The 27597-nt window shown below is 41.9% G+C and overlaps 1 protein-coding gene across 1 annotated transcript in view; it reads right to left on the bottom strand.

Annotated features, from left to right (window-relative positions):
• Positions 1-816: 816 nt before the first annotated feature.
• Positions 817-27597, bottom strand: part of LOC124616095 — a 70579-nt gene continuing 43798 nt past the window's right edge. The window contains exons 3-4 of the mRNA XM_047144351.1: positions 15613-15783; positions 817-1173 (exon numbers count right to left, since the gene is read on the bottom strand). Coding sequence (XP_047000307.1) covers positions 1009-1173; positions 15613-15783 — 336 coding nt within the window. The 3' untranslated portion in view covers positions 817-1008. The remainder of the gene's footprint in view (positions 1174-15612; positions 15784-27597) is intronic.

Raw genomic sequence — 27597 nt, 5'->3', positions numbered from 1 at the left:
GCGCATCCCCTGCCGGTAGTGTACTCGAAAATTTCAGGAGTTTTTCTGCTAGTAATCAACAATACCCTACATTTATTCATACTTTATATACCTTTTGTTTAAAACAGAAACTGCTCCTGCTTCTGACGTGTCTACTCAACTAAGAGTCTGATGTTCGTGTATCGAAATATATCAGGAAATTTTCTCCTACTCATCCACAATAACTTAAATTTATTCACACTTTATGTGAGCTGACACACCTTGCTCCAAATGGAAATTCTGTCTCCTGAATGCTCCAACGACGAAACTTTACCAGTCACAGCAGTGTCGTAAGCAGACACTTTTGGATTTTAGCTCACCCTTTCTGAAAGTAACAGATCTTTCCTAAATAGTGAAGAAGAAAGATGGTCCCATGTCACCAGCAAATGGTCCATTTAACCTTACCTTTGTCTTGAAAAACACTTTCTGTTGAAAAATAGTGATATAGTGTGATCCATTATCTGTAGAAACCTTTGCTTATCATTCGTGTGGGAATATTAATCTCTGCTACTTTTTTATGGAACTAGAAATTCCAATATAGATCTGTCTGTTTATCGTACAAGGAAATATTTTTTATTGCTAAAGGAAAGAAAGTTTCCCTTAATAGACCTTCTACTGTGGAACTAACACGAAAAATAACTGGGATATTTTGTAGCCAGTAAACAGAAACATTATTTCTTATTTTCACAAAGTTAACACGTTTCACTCCATATCCTCATTATCTGATATACACGTGACGAAAAACGCTGTAAAAACAATATAACATAGTATTCTGGACAAAAATAAATATATCCATTATGCTGTAAATCACATACATATATTTTGCAAAAACCTGCACATTATAATGTTTTTGTTTTCAATAACAAGCGTGTCATTACTTTTTAAATTTTTGCATGAAAAAATTCTTAAACTCCCATAGTTTATGGACTAAACTTCGATGAAACATTTAAAAAACTAATGGCTTATCACATTTATGATATTATTAAAAGATCAGACCAAGGGAAGGCCGGTGTCTATTTCGACTTCCGCCTTCTGACACCCAACAATCTTTTCATTGTCCATGGCGATATTTTTCAGCTTCCAGAAACCGTCGATTGCTGGAATGCGCGAGAAGCTTTCGGCATCGAATTCTGCATCCACCATCTTGTAAACACCCTGAAACGAAAGATATTTTACAGCTATCAGTCTAATTATTAATCCTTTTCATAGATTTTCACCAAAAATACATAGCTAATGAAATGAATGTACTAAAGTTCTGTTACGAATAACTTGTTTCTGTTTCGATAACTCTTATGAAAAGCCTTGAAATCTAAAATAAAATAGTACAAAATACTTTTCAATCAACTCTTGGGTTGGTAGTTGTAGTTTATTGTACACTCGCTTTCCTTGTTGTCTTTATCAACATCTGTTTTCATGCTGGGCTACAAGTTTTCTGGTTTAATAACCCTGAAAAGTTCCTTGTTAATAATAATTCCATCAGATAAGGTGAATAGTTTTTCTTTCCTGGAAGTAGTTCATCCTTCGAAAAAGTTTATAATCACGAAATCAAGAAATTTAATAGGAGCTAAACAGGAAACAATGCTGAATCTTTGCAACACCATGCCCATGCTATTACACCTGTAAGTGAGTCCCCAGCAACAGAATTCAGGCAAGAGAAATGATGTTCCCTAGTCGTTTGTAGATACAATAAGAAGAGACGAAATATAAAACTAGGATATACGACAGGGTCTTAACATCAATGACGTAAGTACAAAAGTGATGATATGTCACAAGGAGTCAAAGTCACACATGGAATGGATAATCCATGTATGTTTTTCAAGAGTACTGTAGATATAGCAACCCAGACACTTCCACAACTTGCACACGCCGAGGACCTAATAACAAGAATGAATAAGTGATATCGCAACAGCTTAGATGACGATGACAGTGACTCATAGTCCGCAACTCTTGGTCTAGTATTTAGTGTCACTGGGTCTAGACCGCGGAGTCACGGTTCGATCGTCACAAGGGTAGATTTTCTTTGGTCGGGGACTGGGCGTTTGTATTGTCCTGATCATTTCATTTCACATTCATCACAAAGGCGCGCAAGTCGCTGAATTGGCGTCAAATAATTGTAGAAACACTTGCTCTAGGTAGCCTAAAACCTCAGCTGGGGTCTCCCGTCCAATAATGCTACGTGACCATTTCACTTCATACATTATTAATTATGTTTAGCACGTAGATCCGAACAGCTCACATACAGTAACGCATAGTAGTAATACACAATGCACACTATACTGTTTGCGGCGGGAAGTTCGATTATAAAAGACGACAATTACATCTTGTGCTGTCTGTACCAGGAATGTCCATCATAAAAGAAAAAAATTACAGCTTATGCTACTTTTGGCTGGAAGATCAATTTCAAGGATAAGGGCAAAAAATCAACATAAAAAGAGATATGTTTCGTTCATGTATAACAGTTTTCTAAAAAGCGTTTATTTTTCAACTCGTTGAGAGCAAGTTGGAAAATGGCTTTTAGACAACTTTTATACAACACTGAAACATTTGTAACTTTATTACGATTATTTTGTCTATGCGTTGACTGTAGTGTGTGGACACCAAGGGATTTTACGCGTAGTATGTCGTTTAGTGTTGCGTCGTTTAGTCCCAAAGACAGTAAAAAATCCATCTCGCCCCAGCGGAGCCTCCTAGAGCATTGTATTTGTGGTACAGATCTCATACTTGAAGCTGGCCCGTTGCCTACGTTAAATAGGGAAGACCAGAGGATTAAACCATTACGACCCTTGGGAAGGCTGTTTTTAAGGCTTCTGCGAAAGATATTACCAAATTAAGCATTACTCTGGAATGCTTCTTCAGCGAAAATATTTTGCAGCTATGTATCTTAGAATGGGAAAATAGTGTGTTACTCAAGCGCAAAGCGCAAAGGAAATGACATGTAGTGGTACAGGGTACCCTCTGCCAAGCGCCATGCGCTGGCTTGCGGAGCATCTATGTAGATGTATATGCAGAACTCGAGTTGTTGTTAAGTAAATCGATTAATGAAACTATAAACCTGGGCTCGCCAGTCAGGTGCGAAGACTCATATAGACCATTTTTTTAAGATCACCACGAAAAACAAAAGATCACAATACAGATAAACAAGATAACAGCTCTATGTGTAGGAGGAACACACGAATGAGTGATTCCAGTCTTACCTCGAAAACATAATACAAAAGGAAGAGAGAGCTCTCACGACTGCTGATCATATATTTTTGATAACGCAGTTGTCAGACAAGAAGCATATAAGATTAGTTGATATTCAGGGTAGTGTGCTGGGTCCAGTTCTATCCTTAATAGACATTAATGACTTTCCAGATAGTATTAGACAGGGAGGAAAAGTTCTTGGATAAAAAGTTCTCTTTGCTGTGGCAGCAACATCATAGTCACTGATAAAAACCGGAGCTCCTAACACAGAAATCAGATGAAACCCTTAAGGATATTTAGGATTGAGCTGTACGCAGTACATTAACACTGAACTCAAAGAAAGCGAACAACATGCAGTTTAGCATAAACAGGGAAAAAAATGCTGTCAGTTTAAACACAGATGATAAATCTACAGATTGTGTAACAAAAACAAAATTTTTAAGGATGATATTGAGTGTCAATTCACATGAAATCAGCTCGCGTAGATACTAGTAAAAAGAAAATCATCAACATTTTATGCTCTTAGGGTTTTATAATCAGTTAATAACAGCCGATGTCTTGTGGTTCCATACTATTCATACCTACACTCAGTTCTTAGCTATAGGATTCTTTTTTGGAGCTTTAAGGCTCAAAACATAGACACAATTTTTAAACTGTAGAAAACGAGAAGTAGTAGCTGGGCTCGTTGTAAACAGTTATTTAAAAAACTGGACATCCTTACTGCACCAGTTGAGTACATCTCCCAATCAGTGGTGCATATCAAGGAAAACGTTACTAAATATTTCATAAACAATGAAGGAAAAACAAAAAACTCAAAACATCATTTAATACAAAAAAATAAAATTTCGTAATATACTGCCCAAAGAAATGTAAGAGATTACTAAATTATGTGTGCTCAAAAACGCAGCTAAAACTTTCTTCATAAGTAAAGCACACTACACAATGAAAAAGGACTCAGATTAGTGGTTAATAATGAAACGGGATAACTCCACACCCCTCGCATTTCAATACATGATCACGGTTTACAGCTTTTTCATTAAAATCATATGTCAAGATCTAAAGTGCATGATAGTACGCCTTCAGGCTCTACTGATTTTAGCATCTCAATCATCATTTGACAAGCCGTCCTGGACTTAGTTTTCAGCATAATAATGCCCGCCCACAACATTGGAGCTTCCTACTACACGTCTTTGTGCTTGCCAAACCCCACTTTGGTCAGAAATGCTGCTGGATCTCTCCCCAGATGAGAAACTTTGGGGCATTACGGGCAGTACCCTCCAACGATCTCGAGATTCTGACAACCTAATGCGCCAATTGTACAGAATCTGGCATGATATCCCTCAAGAAGACATCCAGCAACTCTGTCATTGTCAAGCCGAACAGTTGCTAGTGGATCAACGTGTTATTGACTTTCTCAATTTGGGAAAGTCTTTGTCTTGAATAAACCATCCCATTTTCTCTGAAACTGTTTATATGTACATCTACCGATTTCTGTCCTATTCGGAGTTGTTCTTTTGTCTTGGAGGGTATTAGACGCCCTCCCATACCCCACCCTCTGCCCCCTGCCCCCCTCGTCCCTGGAAGACATCATTCTAATGCCGTGTAATACCCCTTCTAGACTTTATAATGGCCTCAACTGGGCGAGGAAGAGAGTCCAGGTTTCGTCAGGTGTATCATGTCAAGCCAGTTATCAATGATTATATCGCGTGGAGATAACAGACAGTGAAGTAATAGATTGCAACATCCCGCCTGCTATTCCAAATAGTCCCAGACATTTTGAATGGACTTAAGATCGACTGATTTAGTGGACGATTCGAGATGCGACAAGGTGCCTGTGTGACTGTCAAAGTAGGAATGTATGTCTGTGGTGCTGTGAAAATAGCTGTTGTAATTTTGGTAGTATCCACTGCATACTCAGCATCGTGAACATGTATAATATAAGGGGGACACTTGGCCACAAGGAGCTTGAATGAGCAGACCCAAGTCATGGTACGAAAAACAGCCCCAAAACATCACAGCATCACCTCCGATGTGAGCGACCCCCTCCACAGACACAGCCGCATCGGGCCGTCAGTACACTCGTCGCGTTGCATCATTTGAAAAGAGGCAAAACCGCGATTCTTCGGCCCACACTGTACTACTGTCCCATTTCTGTATGATTGGCGTTTTGAGGACGAGCTGTCTGATGTGCTGCTGCGAGCAACGACCTTTCGCGAGGTATGGAACTTCATTCGTCCATTGCATGCGCATCTCGTCGAAATGATCTCCCAAAAACTGGATGAGATGGACACTAGATATAAATATATAAGGAGTGAGCATTCGGATGCGCGTAACGAGGATTCCGCCTGCAGTATCTCCTACAGCTCAAGTCACGTGATTTGGGACGGCGCATTTTAGCCCGTGTAACGCTTAGTTTATTCTGAGTGTTATTACTTCACTTGTACAGACAGATCATCTTCAGAAATACCGTGAAATCTCGCATACGTGTTTTACGGACATCTTAACAATCTAATACCAGGAAGTGAAGTTGGCTTAAAGATGGGAAGAGCAATGATTTTGTGCTTTTTCGTCACAGCATCTTAGCTCATATTTCACTTTATTTAAGCTTTTTTTCGATAACAGGATACGAAGTGACAGCCAACAATATTTTTTTTTGCGTTTTCTGTTTCACTTGTTCATATTGTCTAATCTCTGTTCTAATTAATTATGTTACAATGACACTGTAGCCGGCCCCAAAGTTTCACGAAGGAACAACATATTTGGAAATATGAAACTGTTACAGTAAAACGGTAAATGATTTGCACCATCTGCTTGTCAATTATTGTTTTCAGTTTTTCCTAATTTTCCCTCCTACCTTTTACAGAGAAGTAAAATATCTATACTACTTTTCGCCGTCTCATCAGAAAATTAAAACCATACATTACGTTAAAAAAAAAAATACAGGTTCACTGCTCAAATTTTGGAGTAATAAAAGAACTGACTGTCAATAATTATTTGTTTCAGGTTTTCTATTGCTCTGATTCATATAGTGGAATCTGTTCTAATTAACTGCGTTACAATGGCAGGTGTATAGAAAACTGTCTCATGTAGAAACAGATAAACTCAAGGATTTGACAACCTGCATAAATTGGAGAAAATTAATCATACTGACAGTATAAATTTTATCTGTATATGAACATAGCACCAATATGTATACCTGACTGGCTGTTTTCTCAGACACACTTGCGAATTTATCTATCACTTGTTTCGTAGGCACATGGCCATAAAGTAGCAGAAATTATCTCTACGGTACGAGAGATATCATTTACAATCACCCATTTGTTGTGCACACGTATGAAAAGGAACTGGCATCCTTCCACATACTTGTGTTTACATTCCTAGCAACGACTGTACTGCACCATGGCTGTCACTAAAACTCAAATGTGCAGAAACGTGTATAAAACAAGGCCAGTACGGGTAATATTCGAGTTTCGCTGTTATCGCAAATTGTAGACAAGCAGCGCTGTTCCAAAATCACGTGAGCTAGCACGGTTTGATGTTGAGAATGTGCACAATGGACTATACTCACCCCATAGACATGAGATGGACCTCCGATTCATCTCGGTCTTTGACAAGGCCTGACACTCGCGTCCAGCGCCTGTCGGTTAATATCTTTTTTACGTCCGCTGTTCTTACGACATGTTACGTGGTTGCGAATGGTACATCATTGTTTCTAGACCCTTTAGATCACTGGTCGTCAAACCTTTTGCTTAACAGCCAATACTGACACTGCAGTGCGGCACGCCCAGCCGCATAGGATTGGGGACGGGGGCAGGGGGCTAGTGGCCGCTCAAAGAGAAATTCAATTTTCACGAACCCAAGGCTACTGATAGAAGGTTACCACTTACACATTCTGAATTTGGGTTTCTTTTTTTTTTTATTGGGTTGAGAATTTTGCCCAGTTTTCCCGATCGGACTCCATGTCGGCGTCAGTGGTCCACAGAAGAGACTATCATACTAAAGCGTATAACAAGGAACTACATTTGTAGACCAAAGGACGTTGTTTAAACACTGATGTGATACCGAATTATAATTCTTATTACTCGCCATACAAGTGAGGAAACAAGAATGAAATAAATTACTTATCTCACATCAGACGACTCAAAAGCGAAACCATTTTTACTAAAACAAATAACGGAACGAGCTTCCTCTGTGAATCTCACTGACAACATTAAGTATGACACGAAGTGCTGACATCAGGTGTCGGGCTGTCACATTTACAGGCTTATATAAATTTGGTAACAAACTTATTTCATTTATGTGATCATTTTAGAACTAAGTTCTTATACTGATTCAAATATTGTCATTAATTTTGTATCGTCTTTAGCTAGCATACACAAACCTCTGCACTGGTGCGACTGTTACTAATCAATAGTTGAACATAAAACATAAACAATTCTCATTTTGTAATTCCAGAATACCTTTCATAAGAAGTGAAATTAGCTTTTCGTTTGTGTTTATGGAATGGAAATTTTCCAGCTAATAATCTTCATGATACAAGCAACTTTATAAAAAGCATTGTTATCGAACATATTTTATGAATCACCATCCTAAAAGCTAAAAGTCGTATGAAGCATTATATTACAGTGTGAGAGGAGCGAACTAATAGGCTTATGTAATTCCGTGACGTCAGCGTGTTTTTTATTGTAATCAATAAATGTTCTGTATCTAATAATGGATAACGCAACCAGTAATTGTTAAAATCCTATATGAGTGAGATACTAAAAGGTATCAGATAGATTATATAATGGTAAGACAGAGATTTAGGAACCAGGTTTTAAACTGTAAGGCGTTTCCAGGGGCAGATGTGGACTCTGACCACAATCTATTGGTTATGAACTGTAGATTAAAACTGAAGAAACTGCAAAAAGGTGGGAATTTAAGGAGATGGGACCTGGATAAACTGAAAGAACCAGAGGTTGTACAGAGTTTCAGGGAGAGCATAAGGAAACAACTGACTGGAATGGGGGAAAGAAATACAGTAGAAGAAGAATGGGTAGCTTTGAGGGATGAAATAGTGAAGGCAGCAGAGGATCAAATAGCTAAAAAGACGAGGGCTAGTAGAAACCCTTGGGTAACAAATATTGAATTTGATTGATGAAAGGAGAAAATATAAAAATGCAGCAAATGAAGCAGGCAAAAAGGAATACAAACGTCTCAAAAATGAGATCGACAGGAAGTGCAAAATGGCTAAGCAGGGATGGCTGGAGGACAAATGTAAGGATGTAGAGGCTTATCTCACTAGGGGCAAGATAGATACTGCCTACAGGAAAATTAAAGAGACCTTTGGAGAAAGGAGAACCTCTTGCATGAATATCAAGAGCTTCGATGGAAACCCAGTTCTAAGCAAAGAAGGGAAAACAGAAAGGTGGAAAGAGTATATAGAGGGTCTATACAAGGGAGATGTACTTGAGGGCAATATTATGGAAATGGAAGAGGATGTAGATGAAGATGGAATGGGAGATATGATAGTGCGTGAAGAGTTTGACAGAGCACTGAAACACCTGAGGTGAAACAAGGCCCCCAAGTAGACAACATTCCATTAGAACTACTGACAGCCTTGGGAGAGCCAGTCCTGAAGATGTATGAGACAGGCGAAATACCTTCAGACATCAAGAAGAATATAATAATTCCAATCCCAAAGAAAGCAGGTGTTGACAGATGTGAAAATTACCGAACTTTCAGTTTAATAAGTCACAGCTGCAAAATACTAACGCGAATTCTTTACAGACGAATGGAAAAACTAGTAGAAGCCGACCTTGGGGAAGATCGGTTTGGATTCCGTAGAAATGTTGGAACACGTGAGGCAAAACTGACCCTACGACTTATCTTAGAAGAAAGATTAAGGAAAGGCAAACCTACGTTTCTAGCATTTGTAGACTTAGGGGTAAAATACAGGGAGCGAAAGGCTATTTACAATTTGTACGGAAACCAGATGGTAGTTATAAGAGTCGAGGGGTATGAAAGGGAAGCAGTGGTTAGGAAGGGAGTGAGACAGGGTTGTAGCCCCTCCCCAATGCTATTCAATCTGTGTATTGAGCAAGCAATAAAGGAAACCGAAGAAAAGTTCGGAGTAGGTATTAAAATCCATGGAGAAGAAATAAAAACGTTGAGGTTCGCCGATAACATTGTAATTTTGTAAGAGACAGCAAAGGACTTGCAAGAGCAGTTGAACGGAATGGACAGTGTCTTGAAAGGAGGGTATAAGATGAACATCAACAAAAGCAAAACGAGGATAATGGAATGTAGTCGAATTAAGTCGGGTGATGCTGAGGGAATTAGATTAGGAAATGAGACACTTAAAGTAGTAAAGGAGTTTTGCTATTTGGGGAGCAAAATAACTGATGATGGTCGAAGTAGAGGGGATATAAAATGTAGACTGGCAATGGCAAGGAAAGCGTTTCTGAAGAAGAGAAATTTGTTAACATCGAGTATAGATTTAAATGTCAGGAAGTCGTTTCTGAAAGTATTTGTATGGAGTGTAGCCATGTATGGTAGTGAAACGTGGACGATAAATAGTTTAGATAAGAAGAGAATAGAAGCTTTCGAAATGTGGTGCTACAGAAGAATGCTGAAGATTAGATGGGTAGATCACATAACTAATGAGGAGGTATTGAATAGAATTGGGGAGAATCGGAGCTTCTGGCACAACTTGACTAGAAGAAGGGATCGGTTGGTAGGATATGTTCTGAGACATCGAGGGATCACCAATTTAGTGTTGGAGGGCAGCGTGGAGGGTAAAAATCGTAGAGGGAGACCAAGAGATGAGTACACTAAGCAGATTCAGAAGGATGTAGGCTGCAGTAGGTACTGGGAGATGAAGAAGCTTGCACAGGATAGAGTAGTATGGAGAGCTGCAGCAAACCAGTCTCAGGACTGAAGACCACAACAACAACAAGATGAGTGACGAATCAGATATCAGGGTCTCAGTTTCTCGGCAGGTTATGTCAGCCACTTTTGTCACAATTTTTTAATCGTATCGTGCAAGAAACATGTAATTCTAAAAGAGAAACATGTATCAACCTGAATTTCTTGAAATTTGTCTTGGCACTACACTGCCAAGAACTGAGCAAGTTGGAGCAAATTATAGTCAAGCAGATACTCATTAATTCTTTTGCAGCCACTGCAGCATCGGAGATCACCCAGGAACGAAGATGAGTAGGGGGTTGTTGTTAACTGTTACACCCTGCTATATTTCAAACAACGGAACGGTTATGTATATTAGAAATAGTTTGAACTCTTTTCGACAGGCAGCAGCGTTGTTCAAGGTAAAAAATATGCAATGGCCGCTTTTCCCGTTCTGACCACCTTACCACACATTCCCCAACAGAGCTTTCTATTAATTGGTAACGTCCATAAATTTGTATGTTGTAATAATTTATAAAAGTGATTGAAAAATGAGACACAAATTGTTTTGAATGGCATTTTCCTTTTACTCATTGCATTGCACTGCAACAGTCTTAATTTGACTGCATATTAATTAGTACAAACATGTACCACATCTGAAGATGAGCGTCTCTACAAGGTGTTCGGAAATTCCCCGTTATTAATTTCTGGGTTTTGTAACGGATAGTGAGTACATAGTATTTTGAATAGGAATCCATGTTCGGAAACGTACCGTTTCCGTTCTACGACGGTTTCAGTTCAGTTGTTTGACTCATCCTCTTCTGCTTGAGGAACTGAATTACGGGTGACGTAGTACAATTATTATGTAACGAAACATTCATTTACCACTTAAGCACAGTTTTTTGTATTAAAACTGAAACATTAAGTGTTTACACTATACCAAAAAAGCAAAACCAGCACTCTGTATGTACAAAACAGTATTGGTGCATTACAACAGTGGCTCGATATGGCAACCACCACCACTGTTACAGAGACTGTACCTACAAAGCGTGTTCTGGTACGCACTCTCCGTCTTATAATGGCGTCTCTTCAATTTCTGTTGTAGCAACCAGATCTCGTGCCGGTACATTTTCCTCTGTCTAAACAGGAGCCTCGCAAATTAAACTTTGCTTACGACCCCAAAAGGTAAACGCTAAGTGACATCATGTAGCCGTCTAACATAATACACATCTTTCTCTGTACCCTATTGCTTACCAGGACGAGCAACTCTGAAACTTTTCTCTTTCCCTTAGCAGACTTCGATGTGTTACCTATCTGAACTGAAACCGTCTTAGTACTAAAACTGTTGTGTCCCAACTTGAGTTCCTATTCAAAATATTATGTACTCACTCCACTCTACAAGTCTTAGAAATTTGTAACGAGAATTTCCGGAGAAACTGTATAACTCGTATTCACAAATTTATGTGTTCAAATGTGTGTGAAATCTTATGGGACTTAACTGTTAAGGTCATCAGTCCCTAAGCTTACACACTACTTAACCTAAATTATCCTAAGGACAAACACACACCCATGCCCGAGGGAGTACTCGAACCTTCGCCGGCAGAAATTTATATTACTTCCGTTTGACATAGATACCGTAGCAACTGATCTGTGCTAGATGTGCACGCTCGTGAGTTGGTAGCACTGGAAGAGAAACGATAAAACGTTCACCTTACACTTCTATTAATTCTGAAGTGGCTGCGCTACAACCCACCCACCCCATCACGTAAGCGGCTAATTGTACTTAGCTCCCGGCCGAATTCACCATCATCAATTAAAATTAAACACATCTTAAAATATTATTGTCTCACTAAGTACTTTTGTTTCTTACTATGCAAGAAACATACACTGGGGTAGCGAGTTGCACGTATACATATGGCGGTAGTATAACGTACACAAGGTATAAAAGGCCACTGCATGGCGAAGCTGTCATTTGTACTCAGGCGATTCAAGTGAATAGGTTTCCGGCGCAATTAACGCTGCACGATTTAAATTAAAAGACTTTTGAATACGGAATGGTAGTTAGAGCTAGATGCATAGGACATTCAGTTTCGGAAATAGTTAGGGAATTCAGTATTCCGAGATCCATAATGTCCAGAGTTTGCTGAGAATACCAAATTTCAAGCATTACCTCTCACCACGGACAACGCACTGGCCGACGGCATTCACTTAACGACCGAGAGTAGTGGCGTTTGTGTAGAGCTGTCAGTGCTAACAGACAAATAACATTGCATGAAACAATCGGAAAACTCCATGTGGAACGTACGACGATCGCATCCGTTAGGACGGTGCGGCGACATTTGGCGTTAATGGGCTACAGCAACAGACGGCCGACGTGACTGTCTTTGGTAACAGCACGACATCGTCTCGAGCGCCTCTCCTGGGTTCGTGACCATATCATTTGGACCAAAGACAACAGTAAAACCGTGGCCCGGTGAAATGAGACCCCATTTCAATTGCTAAGAGCTGATGACAGGGCTCGAGTTTGGCGCTGATCCCATGAATCGATGTCCTCTAATTGTTAACAAGGCACTGTGCTAGCTGGTGGCGGCTCCATAATCGTGTGGATTGTGTTTACATAGAATGGACTGGGTCCTCTGGTCCAACTGAACCAACTGAGACCATTTGCAGCCATTCATGGACTTCATGTTCCCAAAACACGATGGAGTTTTTAAGGCTGACAGTGCTGCACGTCACCGCCCCAGATCGAATCCGCCCGCCGGATTAACGACGAGGGCCGGTGTGCTGGGCAGCCTGGGTGTGGTGTTTAGGCGGTTTTCCACATCCCTCTAGGTGAATACTGGGCTGGTCCGCACGTCCCGCCTCAGTTACACGACTCACAGACATTTGACACACGTCCGCACTTTTCCATGATTTACACTAGACGCAGACAGATGGAGTACTCTGATTCCGTCCCAGGGGGTTACAGGGTGGTGGCAGGAAGGGCATCCGGCTACCCCTTTACATTAACATACCAAATCCGATTTAACCACGTCAACCCCGCGCACAATGCGGGACCAAGGCGCAAGCGATAGAAGCGATAGATAGTGCGGTACGTTACCGGACCACAATTGTTCCCAACTTGTTTGAACTACATTCGCGCGAATGATTTGCCCACCCAGATCGCCCGACGTGAATACCATCGAACATTCATAGGACAAAACAGAGAGATCAGTTCGAGCTCAAAATTCTATATTGGCCACACTTTCGGACCTATGGACGGTTATAGAGGCCGCATGCTCAATATTTCTGCAGGGGACATCCAGTGACTTGTTGAGTACATGCCACTTCGAGTTACTGCACTACACCTGGAATAGGGGATCCGACACAATATGACGAGGTATCCCATTACTTTTGGCACCTCAGTATACACTAGTACGAAGCTCTCAAAGTCAGTTTATGTTTCTGGATTCAGCTGTTAGTTGCTTTATGCATATTATTTTATAATACGGCTAAGAATCGCGGGCCGCATGAATACTCGGTTCGAACCGCATATGCGCGGGATTAGCCGAGCGGTCTAAGGCGCTGCAAAATGGTTCAAATGGCTCTGAGCACTATGGGACTCAACTTCTCAGGTCATCAGTTCCCTAGAACTTAGAACTACTTAAACCTAACTAACCTAAGGACATCACACACATCCATGCCCGAGGCAGGATTCGAACCTGCGACCGTAGCCGTCACGCGGCTCCAGACTGTAGTGCCTAGAACCGCTCGGCCACCCCGGCCGGCCAAGGCGCTGCAATCATGGACTGTGCGGCTGGTCCCGGCGGAGGTTCGAGTCCCCCCTCGGGCATGGGTGTGTGTGTTTGTCCTTAGGATAAAAGTAGTGTGTAAGCTTAGAGACTTATGACCTTAGCAGTTAAGTCCCATAAGATTTCACACACATCGAACCGCATGTGGCCCACAGGCAGCAGTTTGACAACCACCGCTTTAGACCGTCAGTGTTGACAAAATAATAAATCTGGCAGCTTAATTTACGGAGTGGTCATTGGTCCCTCCGAACACATCAAATACATCATATGCTCCTTTGTGCCATCCCGTCTCATCTCCACCTGACTATGCTGATTCCATGCAACCGACTGAGACGTACCCAGGACTGCACTGGCGTGACACATCAGCAGTGGAGGATCGCATGACAGCCGAGTGCCACCTACAGCGCTCCAAAGCGATCACCATGTTCTCTTAAGTGGGTGACTAACATCCTGTCCATTGAGCTAAGGGGGTGGACAAAAATATGGAAACACCACAAAAACAACACAGTACCTTTACTTACATGGTGTAGGAAAACCGTTGGCATTCAAAACAGCTTCTGGTCATCCGGAATGGATTAGCCGTTTATGGTCTTTGAGGGAATCTAATAACGTTCTTTAAGCAAAATGTGATAAGTTCAGGTAACAGTGATGAAGGCAGATAGCGATCACGTGTGCTTCTCTCCAAAGTGTATCACAAGGAGTCCGTAATATTGGGATCTGGTGACTGTGGTAGCTAGGAGATACGCGACAATTCATCCTCGTGCTCCCATAACAAGTCCTGGATGATGCGAGCTGAACGAATAGGAGCAGCGTCGTCTTCGAATAAAGCATTGGCATTGGGAAACAGACATTGTACTGTGGGATGGCCCTGATTAGCCACAATGGTCGTATACCCCTTGCAGCAATGTGACCTTGCAGAGTACCCAAGGGGTCCAAATCATCACCGAACCCCCGCCGCGTTTCGTTCTTGGAACACGAACTCGGCCAGAAGCTGCAAACATTATGCTATAAGACACATCCGACCAAATGGCTTTCTTTCGTCGCTCCACGTATTCCTGTTGCGGGTATTTTAATCACTGATGAGTGGTTTTGGAACTCCAGCCCGCTGTGCAATACTTGCGGAGTTCCCTTCGTTATTGGTGCTGATTGGGTTCGCAAGTGCGACATTCAGTTCTGCAGCGACATTTGCAGCTATAGTCCTCTTATTTTTCGTCACAATCCTCTTCAATGAACGTCCATCACTATCAGTCAAGAAACACTTTCGTCCACGTTGTGACATAGCCGGTGACGGATTACCGCATTCTTTGTGTGTAGTATAAATCTTCGGTGTGGTGGCTCTCGACACACCAAACATTTCGACTACCTTGGTTACGGAAGCAACCACAATACAAGCACTAACAATTTGCCCACGTTTGAATTCACTTGACAAAATACACAGAACACCGTTGTGACCACGACTGGCATTAGCAGCGAGCTGAGGACATTAAGCCGTGCCGTTCGTGCTCGTAAACAACAGCGCAACCTGCCGGCTTCGCTATCATCTGCATCTATGTTCAGTCATGGAGTCCTCGCTCTATTTCCATTTTTAGTCCAACCCCTGTATGTTCCCTATACTAAGCAGTAGACACTGACCCTTAGAGTAGACTTACTGACGTACACATCCTTGTCTATGCATTTAAACCAAACGATATTAAACATGAGATGATTCCTTCAGTGTAAAGTCGCTTCTACTTACTGGCTTTATGGGGCAGTGGGGATCAAATTCCAATATGTGTTCCACTCCCTCTGTCCACATCTGATTCTTGTCTGCCAGATGATCACAGATGTCTACTATGCTCGTCTTTAGGTCCTGTGTGCACGTATGTTGCTGATCTCTGCTCTCACATTGTGTCAGGAACAAATCAAACTGGAAAAGAAATAAATGATTCATACTTCCCTATCGGTGTCACAGATAATATTTTCACATTTGATTATCCATTCCAAAAGCAAACTTTTAATTAGTAATAGAAAACATTTTGTTAATTAAAGAGCCCTGTGAAAATAAAACAAATGGAACAGGTAGATAAATAAACAACTATTACTCGTTTTCACAGAGTCCCTACTTAGAGTGTCTCTTTTATTACCTGAAGAAGCTACTACCAGCTTCTTGCACAAATCAGTTCTTAAAACTTACGTACGTATCAACGAAGTGCTCCTTATTTTATTTTACAAGAAACAAGCATTCGCATCACACAATTATGTGGTCAGTAGACATCAAATCGAATGTATTTAGTCCTAATTACAATTTGTGGTATAGTGCTGGACTGATAAGCAATAAGCACAAGTTTGAAAACAAACTACACTTAGTCTTTCTTGATAACAACTTATTGTAGATAGTATGCCTACATACAGATACAGGTACCCTGAAGCAGGAGAAGAAAGAACAATACAGAGAGAGGGGGAGAGAGACAGATAGACAGACGGACAGAGAAATGGAGAAAGAGAGAGCAAAATCCTCTGAGTGCTTCAGTTAATTAGTTTCACCAAGGCTTCATTATTATGTACGTACGATTTAAAGCTATTTATGTATACCGTTAGCGTTACAAAAAAAAAATGGTTCAAATGGTTCTAAGCACTATGGGATTTAACAGCTGAGGTAATCAGTCCCCTAAACTTAGAACTACATAAACCTAACTAACCTAAGGACACCACACACATCCATGTCCAAGGCAGGATTTGAACCTGCGACCCGCGTGGTTCCTAGAATCGCTCGGCCACCGTGGCCGGCCCACATTTACACTGAAGAGCTGTGTCCTTCTTGTAAACTAGTTGTCATATTAAACAACACAGCGTAATAAAGCGAACATTATGTGTTGTTGTTGTTGTGGTGGTGGTGGTGGTAGTCTTTAGTCGAAAACTGGTCTGATGGAGCTCTCTATGCTGTGCAAGACTTTTCATCTCTGTGTAAGTACAAAAATCAACAGCCATTTGAACCTGCTGATTGCATTCAAGCGTTGGTCTCCCGCTACAATTTTTGTCCTCCCCCCTCCAAAACTTTCCGTTAACAAACTGACTATTCATTGACGCCTCAGGATGTTTCCCATCACTCGATCCCTTCTTTTACAAGTGGCTTTCAATGAGTAGTGCAGCACTTTTTTTCCCGGTCAGTTTCGGCAGAATAAATGCGTAATTTGTTGGGAGACGTCGTGAAATATTCCCGATCCAACTCCTGTAGTTTCATGAAATTCCAGTACGTGGCGGCGCTATACGTAGCCTTCACAATGTCGTCTGTAGCGGGGGTGCATTCCAAGCAAAGAGCTGTCACGGAGTTTCTTTTGGCAGAAAACCAGAGCATCGTAGATATTCGTAGAAGCTCTCAGAATGTCTATGGAGTGAACAAAATCATGGTGAGTCGTTGGGCGAGGCGTCTGACATCATCGCAACGATGTGCCGCCTGGCCGTGCATATCTATGATCCCTGCAGTGTTGGAACTGACGGAGACTCTCATTCGATGTGATCGACAGATCACATTCAAATACCTCACTGCTGAACTGGATGTCTCTGTTGGTAGTGATGACCCGCTCGTCCACCAGTTGAGGTACTCAAAGGTGTTTGCCCGCTGGGTTCGTTTCCGCCTACCAGAAAACCACAAAGAGCAACGAAGGACCATCTGTGCGCAATTGCTTGCGCGTTGCAAAGCTGATCGTGGCAGTTGTCGAACGTCGTCACAGGCGATGAAATATAGGCGTATCACGTCGAACTGGAAACAAAATGGCAATCCATGAAGTGGCGCAACACCATCTCTCCCCCGAGCAAAAAGTACAGAACCACAGAGTCATGGCGACTGTCTTCTGGGATTCTGAAGGGGTTATCCTGTTTGATGTGCTCCCTCATGGTGCAACGATCAACTCTGAAGTGTATTGTGCTACCCTCAGAAAATTGAAGAAACGACTACAGCGTGTTCATCGCTACAAAAGCGCAAAAGTCTGCGCACCAAAGAGGAGCTCACAAAACTTCATTGGACTGTTCTTCCTCGTCCACCCTACAGCCCGGATCTCACAGCTTTCATCTATTTGGCCCAATGAAGGGTGCACTCCGCGGGAAACAGTACTGGTGCAGCAAGGCTTTGGCACCGACGACGACCAGCACAGTGATACCATGGGTGTATACAGGCCCTCCCAGTAAGATGGGGTCAGGCCGTCGCACTGAAGCGAGGTTACATTGAAAAATAGGATTTTGTAGCCAGAAGAGCGAGCAATAATATTACGTAATGGATTCCTGAATAAAACCCCTGCTTTCAAAAAAAAATTGTTGTATTGCTTATTCAACCCCCTCATAGTCGACTTGTGCCACAGATTTCTTTTTTCCGTTAATTCGTTTCAGTACCTCCTCAGATATATGTATCTAATCTTCAACATTCTTCTACAGCACCACATTGCAAAAACTTCTGTTCTCTTACTGTCCGAACTGCTCATCGTCCACGTTTTATTTCCGTACAATGCAACACTCCAGACAAATACCTTCCGAATGGGCATCATGACACTTAAATTGATTTTGTACTGTAATCTTCTTGTGAAAACCGATTTATTTTCCAAGACCGCTATGTTAACACAATTACTCGATCACTAGTTTCGGCAGTATGTATTACCATCTTCATGTCTGTAAAAAGAAAATGTATCGGGGTTACAGGCTTACAGCCGACCGATGTGGCCGAGCGGTTCTAGGCGCTTCAGTCTGGCACCACGCGACCGCTACAGTCGCAGGTTCGAATCCTGCCTCGGGCATGGATGTGTGTGATGTCCTTAGGTAAGTTAGGTTTAAGTAGTTCTAAGTTCCAGGGGACTGATGACCTCAGAAGTTAAGTCCCATAGTGCTCAGATCCATTTGAACCATTTTTTACAGGCTTACAGTCATGCAAAAAAATGCAGGAGGGCATACACACAGCTCAAGGGCAAAAATTACAGACCCCTAAAACCGAGAGGTGGTAGTTACATCACAAAGCGCTTAAACACTGTGTCACATTAGGACTATACAATTTGCTGTAAAATAATAACTCTCATAAAACTCTGCTTATATGAACGGATAAAATCATAAGTCAAAATATAATAATGAATACCTCTAATAAGTAAAATTTAAATAAAAATAAAAACGTACCATTACAATGACAAGCCAGGCGTGCTATCATAAGTTACGTGCAAGTTCAGGTACAAACAACACGAACAAGATAGATACATGTCACATCTTGCCTCTTCGTGGTATAGGACAGAGTAATTGACGACTGGATTTAGAGTATAACGGGACAATGTAACAGGGTCATACTTTTGTTTAACATCGGAATTAACAGAATTAACATACCATCAGTGTAGTATTCACCAAGTAATCATAAAGACAAAGTTTACACAAACTGCGTGTAAAGGAGCCACAGCATGCTGTTAAGTGTCACGGAATGCTGCCTATATCATCAGATAAAAATTCGAAACATTTTGTAACGTCACGATGACATAATATCTTAGCCATACGATATCGGTAATAGAATTAGCTTTGAAAGCCTACACAGTCGTCATTTACTGAATTATGCAGTATGATTTGACATTATTGGTAGGTTTTCTGAAAGCGAAGGATGACAACGATTATGTAATAGGAGACTGTGAAATAAGACGATGCAGGATAGCAATATAAGATACAGTTCATGTACAAGGCGCTTTAATAAAATATGTGCCAGTATAAAATTACATATAAAACATACCTTTCATTTTTTTTTAATTTTCATCTTTATAACAACGTGTCATCAATGTATGAGCAAGAGCGTCGGTGGTTTATAACCATTGGACACTATTTCAGAGAGCAGGTATTATGACTACTTATAAGGGAAGTTAATTGTCTCACATTTGTCGGCTAGTTATGTTATACATAACTGCAGTGATACCTTACTTTCACATCTAAAATCAGTCGTCATGCACAGCAGAATACTTTTTTATTTAATATTCGTATTGTATCTCTGACTTACTCAAGGGTTTATGAATTATTGCTATTATGTTCTTCATATATCTGCCGCTACAGGGTTGCTCAAGGAAGCATTTAACGCTTGTTAGTCATGTGCCCAAAAATAGTTAAATTATTTAGTCTCCATATCCAGGGAATATTTTTCACGTTAATATCGCACATCTCTAATCATTCATTGATTACATTAAAACTAAATCTAGTCTAAGTTCACATTTTCAACAATGCAGAAAATTATTGCACAGTTGGAAACCTCACATCCAACTTAGCGACCTTACACTTAGTCGCCAAAAAGAAATTCTAACTCTATGGAACATCAGTTGCAGTAATATGATATTGTGAAGACTGTTTGACAGCGCCCTTTCTCACCGGAAAATACACAGTTGACGACTCATTGGGCTCCGTAACAGCACTGTATTAGTAACTTCGTGTGCAAACAATGCATAAGGATTGAAAAATTTAATTGTGGCCAGATTTCAAGCTCTATATGCCTCACTCAAACAGGCCCTACATTAGTTCAGGCCCCAGGTGGCGCAATATGCTCATATTGCTGACTTATATTTTCCGCTTCACTTTATATTCTCTGACAGATTTGCTCTTATTTTTCAGACATTGAGTTTTTCTCTTTCAACCAGTGAAATGCGACGAAAAGCGGCTTGTCGCCGTAGGTGAAGGAATTTATTCTCCTCTAAACACGTCTTAACTAAACGTTCACAAATTTCTCTAATAAGAAAGTATCATTGGCCAGGTAGCAAGGGGTTTAAAAACAAAGTACACACAGTCTGGGCCGCGTCGATCGTTTCATCTGATAGCACTGCTTAAGTATTTTACCCACGAGGTACCACATGTTGTGTTTTTATAACTGTGGAAATCATTGGTCGAAACCTTTGTTTACCTCCTAAGGGTACTGGTAAAACTAGAAAACGATTATCAACTGCAAGTTGAGTTCATTCTCAAACTGAAGCGTATTTACAGTACGGAAGCTAGTGAAGACTATTTGCCCTTGGTTTCCTTCAGCGAAGATGGCAAGCCACGTACTCAAATGATTATACAATATGAATACTTTGGGCGCTACAATTACTTTCTCCTCCTAATCTACTCATCCTTCGTTTACAACGAATAAAATTTGTACAACTGACAGAATTCGAACCTGACAATTATAGATTACATGCTCACCACTACGCTACCCTACATGGGTGCAGTGCTGTTACCGACTTGTGTGGTCCGATACAAGGGGTAGTACTGTTGACAAAATAAATTTCCGCGACGTTCGAAATAATATTTACGAGGAACCTATTTAGGAAATCTTTTTCAAAGCAAATATTCGACAGTAAATTTGATTTGACTTCTGGGGCGAATAAAGTACTCTCCATCTTGTACAGCACTTCGTTTCCTCTGGTATACCAACAGATCAACGTGTCCGTTCATTTGGAGCCACTGTTTTACACAGTTCGCTATGTGCACTGGGGAACGAACAGAAAGAGGCATTATGTTAGTTAGTATTTTGCAGCAGTAATAGCTAGAAAGTAGACAGTTCAGTTCCCACAAGAGGCCGCAACCGTTTGCTGATATTCATCCCAAATTGTGACAGAAGTTTGGCCACAGCTTTGTGTCTGCTGGACATATTTGTTGTCGAATCCCTCTCCACTTGGACGATATACATGGACCAAACCATTTAGTGCACTAGAAAATGCCTTGTCGTCCGTAAATATAACTTCATACCAGTACTAAAGCGGTTTACACTGTCCGCCAGTGCAAAGTGTAATCTGGCAGCCTTATGTTGCTCCTTGAACATATCGTTAAGGCCGATTTTAGTCCATACCTTCCTTTCTCCTTGAGGTGATAACGTATAGTTCATCTGCTGACGCTTAGCTGTAGGATGTTTCTAATTTCTGGGCTAGTCCTGAAAGGGTCTTCATCGCTACAGTGAAGGACATTAATGCCTTGATCCTCAGTGGTAGGCCGTGCACGTCCATAGCGAGGTCCGGGGTGCCGGCCAGCCTGTGGATGGTTTTTAAGAAGGTTTTCCATCTGCCTCGGTGAATGCGAGCTGGTTCCCCTTATTCCGCCTCAGTTACACCATGTCGGCAATTGCTGTGCAAACACTGTCTCCACGTATGTGTACACCATAAACCATAAACATGTGTGGTCACAGTCGTCTGGTGTGCGACGTTCCCGGGAAGGGGGGAGGGGGGGGGGCAGTTTCCACTGGAGGCCCGAACTGCACAATAAACCTGGGTTCGGAGTGGGGCGGCGGTGGGGTGGGTGCACTGCTGTGGCCTTGTGTGGGGTTGTGAACCGCTGAAGGCTACGGTGGGACGAAATCTCTCCGTCGTGTCTTGGTCCCTGGTTCAATACACAAGACACACACATAAATAAAAAGTCAATGTGACGATGAAAAATGACATGGCAAATAATTAGAAATAAAAAACTTACATTTAAACAAAGTAAGTGAATAAAAATAACACTGTGCTACCCCACTCGGTATTCGTGTAGTGTTGTATTGCGTGTGTGTGTGTGTGAGAGAGAGAGAGAGAGAGAGAGAGAGAGTTTGTTGGTTTCAGTGTGGTTATCACGTATGGTGAAATACAAAATAAAAGTGATAGACCCATGATTCGAAATCCAAACACAGCAAGAAAGAATGCCGGACAAGGAGTGGGAAATGAACTGACAAATTTTATGGCCAGTTTGCGCTGGCGAACGTTTCATGCATGGCATTGAGCGCTCTGAGTGGAGGAAACTAGCTCCAACGTGTGAAATGTCAACTATTTTAATCAGACTATATAATTTTAATCAGACTATATATATTTCTCATCTAAATTATTCGTGTGCCTCCCAGAGCCCCGCTTCCTGGAGAATAGCTGCAGGCAAGCCCTAAATTATTTTGATGGATGGACACATACCGAGAGAATGCAAAATAGCTGCATGAGTTTCTCAGATGTATTCCCGTTTCTGTGACTAGGTCAAGAAGCCCAATTACAGAAAGAAATATCGTTTTCGACCACTATGGCAACCAACACCACAAATTAAGAACGGCAGAGTTTTTTCAGGCAGGCCGCCTATACAGATGCCGTTCGATTGTTTTTTTTCTGGCTCAAGTGTACTACAAACTGACATGGACGTTTGCTGTGTACTGCTTCGTAGAAAACGGTAAGGAGGAGTGGACTAGTGAGTGGTGCAGCGAGTGTCAACGTAGGAAAAACGGACAGGAACAGAAATGATTAGCGAACACGTAAACACAGTAAACAGAACTTTTACTCAACTTGTAGCTTTCTGCAAGCATTGCGAAGAAACTTTGCAAAAGAATAAACAGAAACAAAGTCCAGCTATTACAGTTAACCTGTGTGCAGTGTGAGGCTCTCGCTGCAAATGCAAGAGCGAACTGTCGAAGGCCGGATGAGGCTGAAGAATGTCGAAGACCGACTGAGACAGGGCCATGGATCTGCCGCAGACCATTGTACACTGCGGCGTCAGAGGGTGCTCGTAGTCGGAGCCGCTGAATGTGTGGCTACCAGGCGCTCGTCGTTGGATCCGTCGGGACCACACGCGACAGCTATCGGCATCCATTGTCAACTGTGAGACGCCGGTGAGGGTGTTATCGATCCATGATACCATACATTCAACAGCCGCCTTTCGACTTTTGAACTAATTATCCACCTTTGTTATGCCTAAATGTCATCTACTCTGGTATGTAAAGAAGTATTTAGTCAGAGACGCTAATGCTAGTATGTCCGTCTGCCAACGACATACTGAAAGAATCGCAAACTATTCTGACTGCTGTCTGCAGCAATGATTTTCTTTAAGTGATGTGTCAGTTGTCAGTTCCCTGAAAAAAATACAGCCGTTTCCTCCACATTGTCATTCAATCCAAGCTTGTGCTCCGTCACTGATCATCTCATTCCCAGCAAGATGTACAGGGTGATTATAATTAAACTTTCGAAACGCTGTAGAAATAACACCACTGGTCAGAAGGACGTCAAATTGCAACGGAATATTATCGGAGAAGGGGGAAACGTATGGTCAAATTTGCCATCATCAGCATCGTAAGCTTCAGAATCCTGAAAAATCAAAGAGGTGAAAATGAACTACATTCAATTCAAGTAACCCGTTTTCCTTTGGAGAGCTCCAAAGTTTACAATAGCATCTGCTATTTTTCTGTTTAATTCATTTCATCAGCATGTTATATGGGAAAATTCTTGTATCTTCTGGTAGACATTTGAGTGGATAATCTGTCAGACCTGCTATACTTTAGGGATCTATTGCATAATACTGGTCTCACCTGTTACGACGTATCTGCGATGACAAAGTCCCGGAGGAATTAAAGGATCCTACGACAGCTATTGTAAGCAAGCAGGGTTCAGATGCAGCTATCTATTATTATTATTATTATTATTATTATTATTATTATTATTATTATTCTCTCTTATTTTTGTCACTACACCATAATGACTACATCTCACATCTTTGGTCAGTGAACATAAAAATACCATGCGGGAATTGCAAGTGTTCATCATATCCCTTGTTGTTAACGTGTGTCAAGAGTGCTGTGTTTATTTAATATATTACTCAGATAAAACATCAGTATTCCACTAAAATACTTTACAGGACGCAAATATTTACGTTACAATAACTTTAGACAGACGTGTTTTAACTTTCAGTGATCTCCTCAACACGATCAATGTAAAAATCAAAAAAAAACACACGTCATGATCTCCTACAACCACATGGCACAGTAAGTAACAGCTAAAATGCACTAGATTCTTAGACGTACCTCAGTATACAGCTAGATGTCTGTCTTCCAATAGCATCGATGGTTTCACGCGAAAGAACTGGTACTTCAAAATAAAATTTGAAAAATAGAGGTTTGAGGCAGAAACCACAGTTGCTCAAAGGATTAAGATAGCTCAGGATGGCTACTCATAGGTATTTCACAGAAGTTACTGTTTTCAGTGATTTGTCGTCAGTATTACAATCAAATATTAGTGAATCTCTTCACCTATTTATGCGTCTTAAGTTACATGTATTTGGTTGAACTTCGATGTCATTGTAATACAGTAAAGTTTTACAATTACGCCAAGGCAGTTATACCGCTGCTAAGCCGGTGAAGCTGTACCGCAACCTCCCACAACAACAAAAATGTATTTGCGTTCAGGGTCAACTGACAGTTGCTGCACCAATTCGTCGATGCCCTGCAGCTCTTCCGGCATTTCGCTGCAGTCCTCTGCCGTTGCTATATTCCTGTAGAAAACAGCATCGTCCGCTAATAGCCTTAAGGAGTTTCCAACGTTAACAACTACACTGATGTATCAAGAGTGTGTCGAGAATACCAAGTACGTCTCACCACGGACAATCCAGTGGCCGACGGCGTTCACTTACCGACCGAGATCAGCGGCGCTTGCGTAGGAAATTTCAGTGCTAATGGACATGCTACACTGCGTGAAATAAACGCAGAAGTCAGCGTGGGACGTACGACGAATGTATCCGTTTGGATAGTGCTGCGAAATTTGGCGTTAAAGGGCTACGGCAGTAGACGAGCGATGCGAATGCTTTTGCTAACAGCTCGATATCGCCTGCAGCTTTTCTCCTGGTATCGTGGCCGAATCGATTGGCCCCTAGACGACTGGGAAACCGTGATCTGGTCAGATGAGTCGCTATGACCTAGTAGATAGTTCGGAAGTTCCATGCGGCATTTCGCGGATGATGCTGTAGTATACAGAGAAGTTGCAGCATTAGAAAATTGCAGCGAAATGCAGGAAGATCTGCAGCGGGTAGGCACTTGGTGCAAGGAGTGGCAATTGCCCCTTAACATATACAAATGTAATGTATAGCGAATATATAGAAGGATCCATTATTGTATGATTATATGATAGCGGAACAAACACTGGTAGCAGTTACTTCTGTAAAATACCTGGGAGTATGCGTACGGAACGATTTGAAGTGGAATGATCATATAAAATTAATTGTTGGTAAGGCGGGTACGAGGCTGAGATTCATTGGGAGAGTCCTTAGAAAAAGGAGGTGGCTTACAAAACACTCGTTCGACCTATACTTGAGTATTGCTCATCAGTGTGGGATCCGTACCAGGTCGGGTTGACAGAGGAGATAGAGAAGATCCAAAGAAGAGCAACGCGTTTCGTCACAGGGTTATTTGGTAAGCGTGATAGCGTTACGGAGATGTTTTCTGCGAGAGAGGCGCTCTGCATCGCGGTGTAGCTTCCTGTCCAGGTTTTGAGAGGGTGGGTTTCTGGACGAGGTACCGAATATATTGCATCCCCCTACTTATACCTCCCGAGGAGATCACGAATGTAAAATTAGTGAGATTCGAGCGCGCACGGAGGCTTTCCGGCAGTCGTTCTTCCCGCGTACCATACGCGACTGGAACAGGAAAGGGAGGTAATGACAGTGGCACGCAAAGTGCCCTCCGCCACACACCGTTGGGTGGCTTGCGGAGTATAAATGTAGATGTAGATTTCTGTTGGTAAGAGCTGATGGAAGGTTTCGAGTGTGGCACAGACCACATGAAGCCATGAATCCAAGTTGTAAAAAGGCATTGAGCAAGCTGATGGTGGTTCCATAACGGTGTGAGCTGTGTTTATATGGAATGCAGCTGCTCCTCTAGTCCAGCTATCCTATCGCAAATTTATGGGACATAATCGAGACGTCAGTTCGTGCAAAAAATCCTGCACTGACAACCTTTTTGCAATTATGGACGGCTACAGAGGCAGCATGTTCCTGCAGGGGACTTCCAACCACTTATTGACTCCATACCACATCGAGCTGGTACCCTACGTCAGGCAAAAGGATGTCCAACATGATATTAAAAGGTATCCCATGACTTTTGTCACCTCAGTGTAATTATGCTAATCCCAAAAGTTTCTTTACATCTTGCGATAATGTTCCGTTAAGCACGAAGCGTTACATGCTATCGGCAAGGGAGTCCTACATCACAAATAAGGCCTGATACTAGATAGACTATGTGAACAAAAGTATCCGAACATTTGGCTCAAAATGACTTACAAGTTCGTGGCGCCCTCCATCGGTAATGCTGGAATTTAGCATGGTGGTGGCCCACCCTTAGCCTTGATGACACCTTCCACTCTCCCAGGCATACGTTCAGTAAGGTACTGGAAGGTTTCTTGGGGAATGGCAGCCCATTCTTCACGGAGTGCTGCACTGAGGAGACGCATCGATGTCGGTGAGGCCTGGCACGATGCCGGCGTTCCAAAACATCCCAAAGGTGTTCCATAGGATTCAGGTCAGGACTCTGTGCAGGTCAGTCCATTACAGGGCTGTTATTGTTGTGTAACCACTTCACCACAGGCCGTGCATTATGAACAGGTGCTCGATCGTGTTGAAAGATGCAATCGCCATCCCGGTCTTGGATTGGGATGGAAGAAGGTGCTTAAAACATCAATATAGGCCTATGTTGTGATAGTGCCACGCAAAACAACGAGGGGTATAAGCCCCCTCCATGAAAAACACGACAACACCATACCACCACCACCGCCTCCGAACTTTACTGTTGGCACTGCACACGCTGGCATATGACGTTTACCGGGCATTCTCCATACCCACTCCCTGTCATCGGATCGCCAAATTGTCTGCCGTGATTCGCCACTCCACGCAACGCTTTTCCACTGTTCAATCGTCCATTGTTTACGCTCCATACACCAAGAGAGGTGTCGTTTGACTTACGAGCAGCCGCTCGACCATGAAATCCAAGTCTTCTCGCCTACCGCCT

Source organism: Schistocerca americana, chromosome 5 (assembly GCF_021461395.2).
Source record: "Schistocerca americana isolate TAMUIC-IGC-003095 chromosome 5, iqSchAmer2.1, whole genome shotgun sequence".
In the NCBI taxonomy this organism is placed as follows: domain Eukaryota; kingdom Metazoa; phylum Arthropoda; class Insecta; order Orthoptera; family Acrididae; genus Schistocerca; species Schistocerca americana.
This window is presented reverse-complemented; position numbering and strand designations above follow the sequence as displayed.